Here is a 14,120-nt window from a genome sequence, read left to right on the forward strand (position 1 = left end):
TATTTTTTTAAAATGTGAGCTATAGGAATAGTTCCTTACAGTACGTACTATAACATACAGGTCAATAAATTGGTATGGATTCCATATCATTAATGCAAAAGTGTACTATCTCAGTTAGTTGAAATTTTCCAGAGGGTTAAGGTACTCCTAGGCTAAATACTGCTCTTTCCTTTTTTTTTCTTTTTTTTTTTTTTCTTTCTTATGAAACCCAGTGGGTCTAACATAGTACCTAGTGTATACTGACCACTTGAAAAATATATGGTAACTAGAGATTATGCTTAAAGAAATGATTGTCTGAATCTTTTGATATAAACCAAAAAAGGCTTCATATAAGGTAATGATTTAGATTAAATTAAAAGATTTCTTTTTGATTAACATATGGTAGCATACAGTTGTGTCCAAGGGTTGTGAGTTGGTGGTCTGTGCTTCACTTGTCTTGTGGCATGGACCCACAGAGAAGGGGTGCCTTTTTCTCATTGTTTTGCTCAGAGGTGGTATCTTTGCTTGTGGTACTAAATGTGTTAGTGGGTGTCTGATTTATATATGTTCAAATCCAAGTTTAAGTAAATCATTAATTTTGACCTGTAATAAGAAGCTTTTTATTAACATGAATATAGATTTTTAAAAACCTAAATCTTTGAACCATTTTCCTTTAATAAATTTGAAAACAAATACTTATGGCTATTATGACATAGTATGCTTCTGATTTTCACTTAAAAGCTCTTAATTTTTTATAAAACACTATTTAGAAGGCACTCATTTGTGGACTATGACTAAATATGACTTAATTCATATGTGTATATTTGCGTCTTAGGATATTACTATAAAAATTATAGGCACTTAAATATTTCTTGTAGTATATCAGTAAATTTATTTCTAATGCTAAGGAAATCAAGACAATGTAGGATTTGTTTTGTTATCAATAGGTAATGTGTTAAAGCCAATCGTTTATTTGTGAGAAGAAATGTAGCTGTTTTTTTTAAAGCATAATTTCCTCATTTAAGAATAAATGTTCCAACTTCCCTTTTTAATAATGACTTTATGAAACTTGTCAAGTTCATTACTACTAGGATACTCAGTTTTTATAATTCTACCCTAGAATTTACAGCATTTCTAAGTATATATATATACTATTTAGAAAGTTGTTTTGACTTAACTACATACTGCTACATAGTTGTTTCCTATGAGTACTCTTTCTTGCTTTAAAAAAAAAAAAGTAAAGGGGATCCTGGGTGGCTCAGTTGTTAGGTGTTGACTTCCGGTTCAGGTCATGATCTCACAGCTTCTGGGTTCAAGCCCCGCTTTGGGCTCTTTGCTGACAGCTCACAGCCTGGAGCCTGCTTCAGATTCTGTGTGTGTGTGTGTCTCTGTCTCTGCCCTTGCTCCATTCATGCTCTGTCTCTCTGTCTGTCTCTCAAAAATGAATAAACATTTAAAAAAAATTAAAAACAATAAGGTGTTCCTAGTACAATTACATTGTAAAATTGCTTCTACATATTTTTATATAATACCCTTATTTTTCTTTAAATTTGTTTTTGTCATTACTTAAAATACTTTATGAGTCAACAGTTTTTATGAAAAGCAGTTTTACTGCTTTTGTTAGTTTTCCGGGATACTTCTTTAAGTTGGTATATAATTTCCTTAAGATTGTGGTATATTATTTTTACCTTTGAAGAGTGAGGGCTGATGTAAAAAAAAGTTAGAACTTCAAAGGCTATCTTCTCTCTTCCTTCATGCCTCCAAATAAGAGAAGTGAAATTTTACACAGCTTCCTGGTATCAGAAAGTAGGCTCCAAAAGACTTATCTGTTTACATCCTGAATTAGATCCTGCTCTGAACTTTTGAGATGAAGATAATAATATTATGGTTGGAAATAATGGACAAAGAAGTTAGTATGCTGAGTTGAATAGCTAGACCAAGATTTACAGTGAGAATATTCTGGGAGGAAAAAAGAAAGTTAAGTATGATGGTTTAAACTTTTAAAATTAATTATTTCTAACTCTGTCGACTCAGTAAAAATTTGAGTACCAAAACTAGTTTGAATTCTAGAGACTGAGTTTAGGAAGAGGAAATGATGCTTCAGGAACTTCTTTCCATCTCTTAAAGTCCTATAAGTGTAATGAATAATGTAAAATAATTGCTTTGTTTACATTGTAGAAATATGATAGATCTTCTATAAGCAGGAATTGACCCCCATGCAGTGATCTTTTATTTCTGTTAGATTATAGATTTCTTGTGTGTGAGACACTATCATTATATTTTTGCAACACAGCATATATGTTTACTTGGAAAAATAATCATTATAGCAAAATATTATTTGAATTTTTCCTGTTCTTAATACAATAAAGTTTATTTTATTTTAAATACAGGCTAAAGATTAGGTTCTTGGCTTTTTAAGTGGCTTATTCAAATACATGTATATATTTTTAATGTTCATTTATTTTTGGGAGAGAGACAGCGTGCATGCTGGGAGGGGCAGAGAGAGAGGGAGACAGAGGATCCAAAGTGAGCTCTGCACTGGCAGCAGGGAGCCCGATGCTGGCCTTGAACTCAGGAACTTTGAGTTTATGACCTGAGCCAAAGTCAGACACTTAACCCATTGAGCCACACAGGCGCCCCTCAAATTTTTCTGATTGTTGCATTATAAAGTGATAATTTGCGTGCAGTAGGTAGGTGATGTTTTAGGTAAATGTTTTAGTTCCTACCATGTGCCTGTCATTATGCTAGATGTTATGAAGTTTATTAAAGGCTAAAATACATATTCCCTCCTTCTGTATTCAAGAAACTTCCTTCTTTTGGGGGAGCCAAAACATATTGAATAGTGCAGAGCAAGAGGTTAGAGGTTTTAATGGTAAGTTTAGAAAGGGCAGAGTGACCTATTTTGTACAGAACCTGTAAAAAAGAAAACAGGAAGATCTCATGAAATAAATTACTTTTTAAAAGTATAGACACAATCATTGTAGTCATATTTGGGGAAATTTTCCATTTTTATGATTTTTTTTTTTTTCAAATTGCAACTCTAGGAATGATCACAACTCAGGTCTTTCTGTGTAGCTAGCACATAAATTGTTAGGCAGTAACTGAATAGGCAACAGAAAATAGGAATAGGTGTTAGGATAAGGAACAAGCAAAGAAGAAGGGGCTGCCAATGAGACTACATTATTTTGCTAAACTCTGTCATTGAAAATCACTCCACGGACTGTAAGTTGCTCATCATTCTTGCACAGACTGAAACTTTACGTAGCTGGAAGAAGAGACAGAAGTCTGTTGGTATTAAAAAGATCCAAAGGAAACTCGGATAATCACACCATTAAAATGTTTTCTTAAATCTGGGCTTCCTGTAAACATACATAGTAAATTTTAAATATCTATGTCATTTAATTGTTACATGTTTGAGCAAGGCCAGGATGTTACAGCACCTATACTGACCATAGTATAATTAATGTCAAATGGCCTGAGACAATGGGAAAAGGGCAAAACAAAACAAAACAAACAAACAAAAAAAAACAACAAAAAAACACAACAACACTCATAAAGCAAACTAGAAAATCATTATAGGCTTTAACTACTTACTCTAGGGGTGGAGAACTAAGTACAACTATTAGATACAATAACCATAAAGTTTACAATGATATATCTTCCTACTGGTATTACTTTTAGAAATCATAATAATAGCAAATACTATTTATTTTGTAGATTTAACTATATGCCAGACCCTGTCCCACTCATTTTACATAAGTTACATTTCATCACTGCCAAAGCTTTAAAAACTAGGTGGTATTCTTCCCATTTTAGGAATGAGAGAACTATATAAAGCTCCAAGACAGAGTCTTCTGGCTCCAAAACCAGTTTTCTGTATGCTACAAGATAAAGTGGCATCCTATATTATTTATTTAAGAATGCAGGAAAGCATGGAGCATCTGTCTTTAATATAATGTATGATGTCATAATTTAAGGAGCATACATTGGGCCCTTTTTAGAGAGTAGGACTGTCTACATCTCTTGGCAGTCCCAAACCTCCAAGTAAACCCACCTTTCTGTTTCTAATCCTTATTCTTGAACATAGTAGGAGATAATTTCATGTTGATTCAGATTAGCTTCACACAAATTCCATGTTTTCCAGCTTTGCTTAGCCCTCAGTGGCTCTTAGTAATACTTGTACTCATCTAGTTATTACCTGTTGTATCTTCCACAACCCTGGTTTGAATTTTTTTGTTTGTTTGTTTTCTTGAAGCTCTCAGCCGTATCCTACTCTACTTTCCCCCACTCTTTTTTTTTTTTTGAAAAAATTTTTAAAAATTTTATTTAGAGAGAGCGTGCCAATGGGGGAGAGGAACAGCGGGAGAGAGAGAGTCTTAAGCAGGCTCCATACTCAGTGCAGAGCCCAATGCAGGGCTTGATCCCATAACCCTGGGATCATGACCTGAGCTGAAATCAAGAGTCAGACGCTCAACAGAATGAGCCAACCAGGTGCTTCGGTTCCTCCTCTTAGCAGACAATCTCTTAATTCATCAAGAAAATTCATCAAGATATTTGTATCTTGAAATCCTTATCTTCCCCTTTTTTGATCTTCTCCCAAACTTCCCATGTCCAAATTGATCAGTCCTTTGAGAATGGTTGTTTCTTGATAGCCATATGTCTTCTCCACCCTACAAGTTATACATAATCTTTCTTTTTCCTGAATGTCTGTCTTCTATAGCATTTATCTTTACTTCTGTGGCTTTGTTGCTTTCTACTGATTTCTAGGTAAAAATAGGTTCTACTACTTTTATGAAGTCCTTGAGGAAAAGATCCCTGTGTAATTTATTTTCGTATTCTTCACTGCCTAATATTTAATATATCAAGTTTTTATTGAGTAAGTAACTTTGATAAAACTAGAGCTATAATAATGTAATAACAACTTTTTAGAAATAGAAATCTTAAGGGGTGTCTGGGTGGCTCAGTCCTTTAAGCATCCATCTCTTGATTTTGGCTCAGGTCATGATCTCACAGTTTGTGAGATTGAGCCTCACGTCAGGCTCCATGCTGGGCCTGGAGCCTGCTTAAGATTCTCTCTCTCCCTCTGCCCCCCCCACCCCCCCTCAAAAAAATAGAAATCTTGAAAAAATGGGCAATGATTAAAAACAAATTTGTAGATTTGTTAGAGCATAATGGAAACTGAGAAACAAAATTGATTTTCTCAACTTTTGAGCTATGTTTTTAGTTGTTAATTAGACATTAAATGGGATATGTGTGTATTGTGGGAGGAAGGAAGACTCACAGGTGTGGAAGAGTCAAGCATATTCTGATGGTATTGTCACATTTTGTTCATTGAATTCTTATTAACACATTAGAATGTGGTTATATGATCTTACCCTAAGTTATGTAATAAGAGTATTTTAACTTTTCAAAGCCCATTCTGTCAGACAGAAAGGAGAATCAGTGTTTAATTTCTGTGTTATTCTGTGACTAAACAAAAAATATTGCCAATGAGGACTTGAAAAAAGGTATTAAAGTTAGTTTATGTCCTATTGAACTCACCATAGGCCTCACCCCTTAAAATGCATTTAAATAGTTATTTCATATGAACTTACATCAGGAAAGAAAACAGGTTGTTGTATAGTTAAAAATGTTTTTGTTTTATTACAGGCAGCTGTTAAATCTAAGAAAGCTACAGATACCTATAAACTTTATGTGGAAAAATATGCATTAGCAAAAGCTGATTTTGAACAGAAAATGACAGAAACAGCTCAGGTTGGTATTTTTAAGCTTTAAATCTAAAACAGGATATTTCATTTACTGATATAAATAAATGATTTTTGTGCCATATAATTTTTTAGTATTAGAAATGTTAAAATACACAATCTGTATGTTTTTTAATGCTGTTTTAAAGATACACATCTTATTTTGGAGATCGAGGACCAATGATTATGGCAATTATGCAATAATTATGACATGATAAGGGGTTATTCAGATACAGCAGAAAAGACTGTTTACAGAGAACTGGGGAAAGTGAGGAAATTGGTAGATGATGAAGACAGTGCTGATTGTTAGCCTCATGTATGAATTTTAAAGTTGACTTCTGCTTAAGAGAACTGGAAATGATTCACCGCTGAGAATATAGCCGTTAACAAAAGAATCAAGAATCCCTGCTCTCATAGAACTTCCATTTTAGTTGAGGAAAACAGACCATTAAAAAAAAGTCTCCCATAAACTTGTGATAATTTATACCCTATTCGATGTTCTTAGAACCTTAATTAAAAGCCTAGGTTTAAGATGGGCGCCTTTTATGAATCATACCTAAAACTTCTATTCCCACTCTCTCGTACTCTTTTCTTGTTTTGTTTTGCTCCTAAGCACTTTGTCAGGATAGGCTGGGTATGCTGAGATGACAAAAACCCACATCTCAGTGCTTACAGTGGCAAGGGTTTATTTGTTATGTTCTTACTCATCATGGGCTGGTGGTAGCTATTCTGTGTCTTCTTCACTCTGGTATTGAAGCTGGTGAGCTTTTTTTTTTTAATGTAGTTTTTATTTTTTATTTTTGTTTATTATTTTGAGAGTGAGCAAACAAGTGGGGGAGAGGCAGAGAGAGAGGGAGATGGAATCTGAAGCAGACTTCATGCTGTCAGCATAGATCCAGATGTGGGGCTTGAACCCATGAACCATGAAATCATGACCTGAGCCGAAATCCAAAGTCAGATGCTTAATTGACTGAAGCACCCGGGCGCCCCAAGGAACCTCTTCTTAGAACATTATTCTTAGTCATCATATTTGAATGTAGTGAAGCACACTAGTTCTTCTACCTATATATTTTTTTTATTGTTCATCTTCCTCCACTAAAGGATAAGTTCTATGGTAAAAGGGATTGATTTATTATTTCCTTAGCATTTAGAATACTTCCCAGCGCTTGGTAGGCCTTCAGTAAGTGTGAAGAAGGACTTTATATTAATTTGCCTTTTTGGATTCTAGGGAGTCTTCCTGCTTGGAGAGATGATTGATAGACATCTCAGAAATCAAAAGACTTTCATGCTTGTGTGCAGGCATATGTGCATCTGTCTTGCGATATTGTAGGCACTGTGCTAATTGCTGGTGTATACGGTATATATGTAAACGAAACGAGTAACTCCCTGCTCTAGGTGGAGTGTACAATATAGAGGAGGGAGGCAAACATTAAATACATGGTTAAATATAAAGTTACGAGCTATTATACCTATTACAAGGAAAAGAAGGATTCTATGAGATAGAATAATAGGAGCAACCTAATTTGGATTTGGGAGTTAGGAAAGGCCTTTTTGGAGAAGTGGGATTTAAAACTGAGACTTGAATGAGTAAAGGGATGCATTCCAGGGCATGAGTGTTCCAGGCATTGGGGACCCATGGGTATAAGACCCAGAAGTATGAAAGAGCTGTCACATTGTAGTGCTTAATAAAACTAAGTGAAGAGAGATAGTGGTAAGAAGTGAGGTTAAAGAGATAGGCAAGGAGCAGGCTCTAGTAGGGTTTACGTTTCCTTCTAAAAAGGAGTCCCATTGCTGCATTACTCTGAGTTTAGTAGTCACTAATTCTGAGCAGTTGCGATATTTAGCACATTCCCCACCCCCTAAAAAAAAAAAAAAAACAAAACAACCCAGCACAATATCTAAATGTGAATCATACTTTTGAGTTTTTGTGTGACTTCAAGATATTTTTAAGTCATTAAGGATATGTCTTATTCAGTGTAGCTGTTTTAAAAGAGAATGAGAAGGTGGCATACTTTTCTTGCAATTAGAGATTATCCATATGAAACTTGTGGATGTTTGATGTAGGTTTTCTGGATTTGGGTCTGTCTTAAGGAGAAAATTTCTGATTAATTGCAGAATATTAAGCTGAGGACAAATTCTTAGAATATGAACATAAACAAGAATCATGCTTCTGCTGAATATTCCTTACTTCCTAAGAGAGTAATTCACAGTTTTGAAATATATTCTCATTGATTTGGTCAGAATTAGTCAAGATAAGACATTTTAACTCTGCCATTTTTATGAATAAACTTGATTTAAGTATGTGAATTTGGGTTGCCTTATTGCCAAAACTGTAATTTCGCCATTATTGATTCTTTTTAGAGAAGTTCAGACCCTTTATATGTATGATCATTTGGCTTAGTGATTTTCTGGTCCTATGACTCACTGCTGAAGAAAATTTTATATTATATATAGGGTAAGGGAATTTAATTTGCTAAACTAACCAGAGAAAAGGGACATGGCATTTAGGCCTATTTCTTAGAACTGATTTCATTTGGAAAAAAAAAAAAAAAACAAAACAAAACAGAACACACACACACACACACACACACACACACACACAAACCCACAAAAAAAAACAAGGGTAATCAGGTTTGTGCAGTAGAAATGACAAATATATTTTGTTTGAAGAAATTTAGTTCAGCATTTCCCAAATCCTGTTTTGAGGATTATTATTGTTCTTTGAGATATTAATAGATATTAAGAGAAGAAGAAAAACAAAAAGGGTTGTGTGGTCAAAGAAATTTAGAAAACACTGGGTTAAGCAAAATGAAAACATGGTTTATTTCAGTATTTCTCGGGGTTTTTAATCTGTGTGTTGGAAGCCAAGTCTAGCCAAGTTTTCTTCCTGGGGAATAAATAATCAGAATGACCCGGGGAATTTTTCCAGACAACATTTTCATCTTTTTCCACTTCCATTCTCTGGGTAGTTGTAGAAAATCTATGTGTTCTGTAGTTTAAAAACATTTTCCAGGTGATTGGATATATCCCCCCCTTCAGTTTAGAACTGCTGAGATCGAGTATACAGGCTTTTCCACATTTCTTTGACCATAAATTACTTCTTTTGAAGGCTACGTGTTAACATTTCAAGGATTAAAAACATACTGTTAGAGTCTTTGGGTTAGATTGTAAAGTCTTCAGAAGTAAACGGTAGTTTTTGCTCTGTCACCTAATTGCTCTTTGGTTTGAAACACTTCTACCTTGGCTTGGCTGTTGTGACACTTCTCATTTAGGTCTCCTTCTAATTTTCTGACCATGATTTTAGATTTTAATTTGTGGTATCTTCAAAATCAAGTTCATATGTGCCTCAGAAATGGCATAACAAAAAATTAACATAATAAAAAGTTAAACATTTCATTGTGTTTACTAGACCCATTTGTCTAGAAGTATTGTTAAACATTATGTAATAATGGTAACTCACTAAATTTGGTTAGCTCTATTAAGATGACTTAAAAGGTGTTTTGATTTCAGGGTCAGTTGGTAGAGCATGTGACTCTTGATCTTGGGGTTGTGGGGTCATGAGTTCAATCAAGCCCCACATTGAGTATAGAGAGTACTTAAAAAAATAAATTATAAAAAAAAAGTTCTTTGATTTCAGAGAGAGAGAGTGTATATTTCTTTTATGTGTGTGTATATATATGTGTGTGTGTGTGTGTGTGTGTGTGTGTGTATAACTTTTCATATTTGTTACCCAGAAATTTCAAGATATTGAAGAAGCTCATGTCATTCACATAAAGGAAATTATAGAATCCTTGTCAAATGCTATAAAGGAAATTCATTTGCAAATAGGCCAGGTAAGTTTTTCCTTTTGTTGAACAGATTCATGAAAATTTTATGTTCATATATGACTCTTTAAAAAATGCAAAACTCAATATGATACTGACTTATTGCATATAAAGAATATGTACTTACATGTGTTAAATATAAAATAAAATGGATTTTTGATTGGCTATCAAGGATGATAATTCAAATTAATTGTTAAAATTAATTATAGCTCTGGGGCACCTGGGCAGCTCAGTTGGTTGAGTGTCCTACTTTGGCTTAGGTCATGATCTCATGATTCATGAATTTGAGCCCTGCATCGGGCTCTCACAAAGCCTGCTTAAGATCCTGTCCCTCTCTGTTTGCCCCTTCCCTGCTCGCGCTCTCTCTTTCAAAAATATATAAACATTAAAAAAGATTAACTGTGGCTCAGTCTTTTACATTAAAACTCTGAAGTTACCAGTTTAAAAAAAATTTTTTTTTAAGTTTTGCTGTTTTATAATTTAGAGCAGCAATAAATTATAGAACTTGTGCTTAGAAATTTTCTAAAAATAGGGATGCCTGTCTGGCTCAGTTGGGGGAGCATTCGGTTCTTAATCTCAGAGTTGTGATTTTAAGGCCCAAATTGGGTGTAGAGATTACTTAAGAAAATCTTTAAGAAAAAATTTTTTTTTCCCAAAATATGAAAGCAGTTTAATGATGACAGTTTGGAGTGCATTGAAATAGAGAAGGATGAAGTCTGTTATTTTTTATTAAAGATCTGAAAATTATTAGAGATCTGTATAAGTTTTAGTCTTAGGAATTATGTGTCTAAAACATTCAAAGATGAGAACAGGAAACTCCCTGGACTTCTAAGGTTGGGAGGCTATATCTTGAGGGATTCATGTAAACAGTGGTTGGTACCCACGGGTTTACTAACACCGTGAGGTAAAAGAGCATGCTAGGTAAATGAAAGTTCTCAATGGCTTTGGATCGAAAAAACCACGTATTTTGGTGTAATGAATATTAATTTCTTTGTGGAAGTTTTGTCTGAAGTATAGTAAGAATTTTTAGTGGAAAAAAATTTCTTTATTTCATTTTAATAGGTCCATGAAGAATTTATAAATAACATGGCTAACACTACAGTTGAAAGCTTGATACAAAAATTTGCTGAGTCAAAAGGCACTGGGAAGGAAAGACCTGGTAAGATGATAAAACTCTGTAAGGAAATGTATTCAAATTTCCCATCTAGGAACAAATATATTTGCTTTTGAATTCCCAGCCTGCAAAATGTAGCTTGCAAGGTATCTAAAAATATGTGTAGAATATTAGATATCATTTATTTTGTGTCTGATAATATATTAAGTTAATATTTTTATTCTGGCCTTTAGTGGTTAATAATTTAATGTTAAAATGGTTATTATAACCTTTAGTAAATTAATATGCTGCAGTTTATTTACATTTTTCAAAGAGTAACAGCTTATTTTTATTTTTTATTTTTAATTAAAAAAGTTTTTTGAGTATCATGGTCATTGACACATAATGTTAGTTTCAGGCATGCAGCATGGTGACTCACCTTCTTTATGGTTTTTGCTGTGCTCACCACAAGCATAACTACCATCTATTGCCATACAATGCTGTTACAATATCATTGTCTATTTTCTCTATGAACAGAAGGCCATCTTAGTAAGAGGACGAATAGGAGAGAATATTGAGCCCTTAGAGCATTGAGACCAACAGAAAACCTTTTGTAAAATGTAATAGCTTTAAAAATTTTCTTACTGACATATATGTTCAACAAATATATTTGTTGCTGCTAAAAGTATTTCAGACAGTGTTTTAGACATTGAGGTTATATCCCTGAACAAATGAATACAGGAATTCTGGTTTCTGTCTTATGAATGAATAATTATAGTATCCTGAATCTTACTTTTAATAAGCATGTTATGATATGTCAAATGTAGTCAGTAGCCCATTCTCTTGCCCTGCTCAGCATAGAGTCTTCCAGATTTCTTGATTTTATTAGTTACTATACCATGTTCTTGTAAGATATTTGTTTTACTCTATAGGTAAAAATAATTCAATCTACTAAAGAAAATGTGGCTTGGAATTCAGGAGAATGGATAAGTGATTTGTAGGGAAGTCTGGGAGCTGGTATTCTTTAGCGCATTTACCAGAACTAAGGCTTGTAACCTAAATCTTCTTCACTTTTTCTTTTACATTTTACTAACTTTGAAATCATTGGTCCACATATGTTAGTATTTTTCCCTTCATACCTTTTCATGCTTCTCTACCTACCTGATCAATTGCAGCAGATTTCTAAATACTGGCACAGTAGACATTTCTGCTCAAATCCTTTTTACATGCATTACTCATAAATCTTTGACTTTTCATTATAGACAGAATGAAATTTAGACTCCGGATTTAGATTCAGAGCTTTTCAGGATCTGGCCCTGACTAGTCTTTAGTCTTTTTTACCTTTATTACCCTCCACTGCTGTCAGCTGGAACTGCTTTCTGTTTCCTATACATGTCCCTTTTCCCCTTGGTGCTTTAGTTGCCCTTATGTTCTTATTCTAGGAAATGCTATATCCTACTTCTTTCCTGTCTTTCCCCATATCTTTCCATTTATTTGTCGAGTGAATGAACTCTTAAAGACCCAGGATATTTGCTACTTCCTCCATCGAAAGTGCCATAGAACTTTAACTGTACTTTTTTTCCTCCTTTTTTTGGCATTGTTGCTGTCTACCTTAAATTTTAGTAATTGTGCAAATGTGAAGAAAAGCTCTATATTTGATTCATCTGTTTATCTTGTTTATGTGTAATAGTACATTTTTTTTGAGTGAATGAACAAATGGACATATACTACTAAAGGATGTTAAGGAGGTTGCAGTGGATGAATTTGCTGTTAGAAAAGTCTTGGTGAGGAATAGTAAATAATTATGGTTAAAATGTAGTGCCTTACTCTCTGCCATGTACCGAGCCAAACACTTTGCAGGAAAACTTTGATCTTTAGCAACTGTTGAAGTGGGTACTATTATTCTCATTTTAAAGATGAGGGAAATGTTGAGAGGTTAAATGATTTGTCTAAGCTAGTACATGGTAGAGCTGATACTAAAATACCAGGATTCTTGACCCCAGGGCCCATGCTTTGGAGAAATTAGACTAGAACTGAGCAGGTTTACAAATATAAAGAGAATGAGGATGTTGAGACATATAACTACAGAAAAGTATGAAACTATAAAATTCTTTATAAAGAGATTAAATTAGAGGGAAGATCAGTTAAGAGAGGTTAAAAACAATTGGAGAACAAATACAGTTTTTATATAGAGCAATTAGAAGTATTGATAGATAAAAGCAAAGATGTATTGGCTGGTTAAAAGTGCCTTAGAACACTAAACAAGATTGGTAAATTGTACTATTATCAGTATCCTGTTTGTGATGTTACATTGTAGTTTTGCAAAATGTTATCATGGCAGGAAATTGGGCAAAGTATACCAGGAGTCTCCCTTTAACTGTTTTTGTTTTGTTTTGTTTTTTAACAACTGTATGTGAATCTGCAATTATCTCAGTAAAAATTTCAGTTATTTTCTTATCTGTGATATAGCACAGTACTTAGCCCTGTAGTTTGTGTTGGTTCTTTTACTAGCAGCGAGATTTTTAAGCCTTATTGCCGTCATCTGTAAAGCAGGGATTATAATAGTATTTGGTTCATGAGGTTGTTGTGAGTGAGGGTTACATAAGATAATGTAACATTTGTTGAGTACTTAAATAAATGTTACGTTAAAAAATTAATACATTTCTGATTACTGTGTGGCTACTAATGGATATTGTTTCCTTTTAAATTTAAATTTTCTGGTCTTAAGATATACTATGACATGTAGAAAATTCCTATGTAGTTAAAGTGTAGGAGGTAAAACAGCTGCCACATCATGGTGATGACATGGGCTTTCCTAAGAATAATCACTAAGTCCAGAGTTAGGTGACAGTTCTAGGGTTGACAGTGACTATAAATGACTAACTTTCAAAAAAGTGGTCCTAGAGCTAACTATAAAAAAAAAAAAAAAAGAATGGTGTCGGAGTGGAGTGGACGAGATAAATATTACTTCTCTAGTTGGCTTGCTATGGGTGACTGGTCACAGCTCTTTCTGTGTATTTGTTCAGCTTACGGGCACCTGAACAAATGAGCCTGGGGGCCCATTGCAGTGATAAAAATTTTGTGTTTCTCAGAAAAATAGTGTACTCAAAAAATTTGCATGTGATTGTATGGAATTCATAGACTTCTGTGAGATGTATTCTAACCTTGAATTGTATATACTGCTGATTGTTGTTAACATTTTATTTTTCCTGTTTTGTAAGGGCCCCCTCTGGTGGATGAATTCCTTCTTAAACTAGTTTTTGTCCTATGGGATATATTATTTTAAAAAGAAAACAAGAGGCCCAGTTTTGTAAAAATTTTGTATATCTAAAAATTAACTTGTTATTCTTGTGCTGAAAAATGACCTTTTTTTCCTTTAGCAGTTACCTGTTCAAAGATACAACCTCTAACTTTGTGTCCAGTTATCCTGTGTAAATCAGCACTGAGAGCATTACAACTTTTTCACTATTCATTGAGACT

At 33.8% G+C, this 14,120-nt stretch overlaps 1 protein-coding gene across 1 annotated transcript in view; it reads left to right on the plus strand.

The window, feature by feature from the left end:
• The window catches only part of FCHO2 (FCH and mu domain containing endocytic adaptor 2), a 139,590-nt gene that overhangs the window by 58,799 nt on the left and 66,671 nt on the right, over positions 1-14,120 (plus strand). Inside the window, exons 7-9 of the mRNA XM_049649622.1 lie at positions 5,629-5,733; positions 9,458-9,556; positions 10,610-10,706. Coding sequence (XP_049505579.1) covers positions 5,629-5,733; positions 9,458-9,556; positions 10,610-10,706 — 301 coding nt within the window. The remainder of the gene's footprint in view (positions 1-5,628; positions 5,734-9,457; positions 9,557-10,609; positions 10,707-14,120) is intronic.

This window comes from Panthera uncia (genome assembly GCF_023721935.1).
Source record: "Panthera uncia isolate 11264 chromosome A1 unlocalized genomic scaffold, Puncia_PCG_1.0 HiC_scaffold_17, whole genome shotgun sequence".
Lineage (NCBI taxonomy): Eukaryota > Metazoa > Chordata > Mammalia > Carnivora > Felidae > Panthera > Panthera uncia.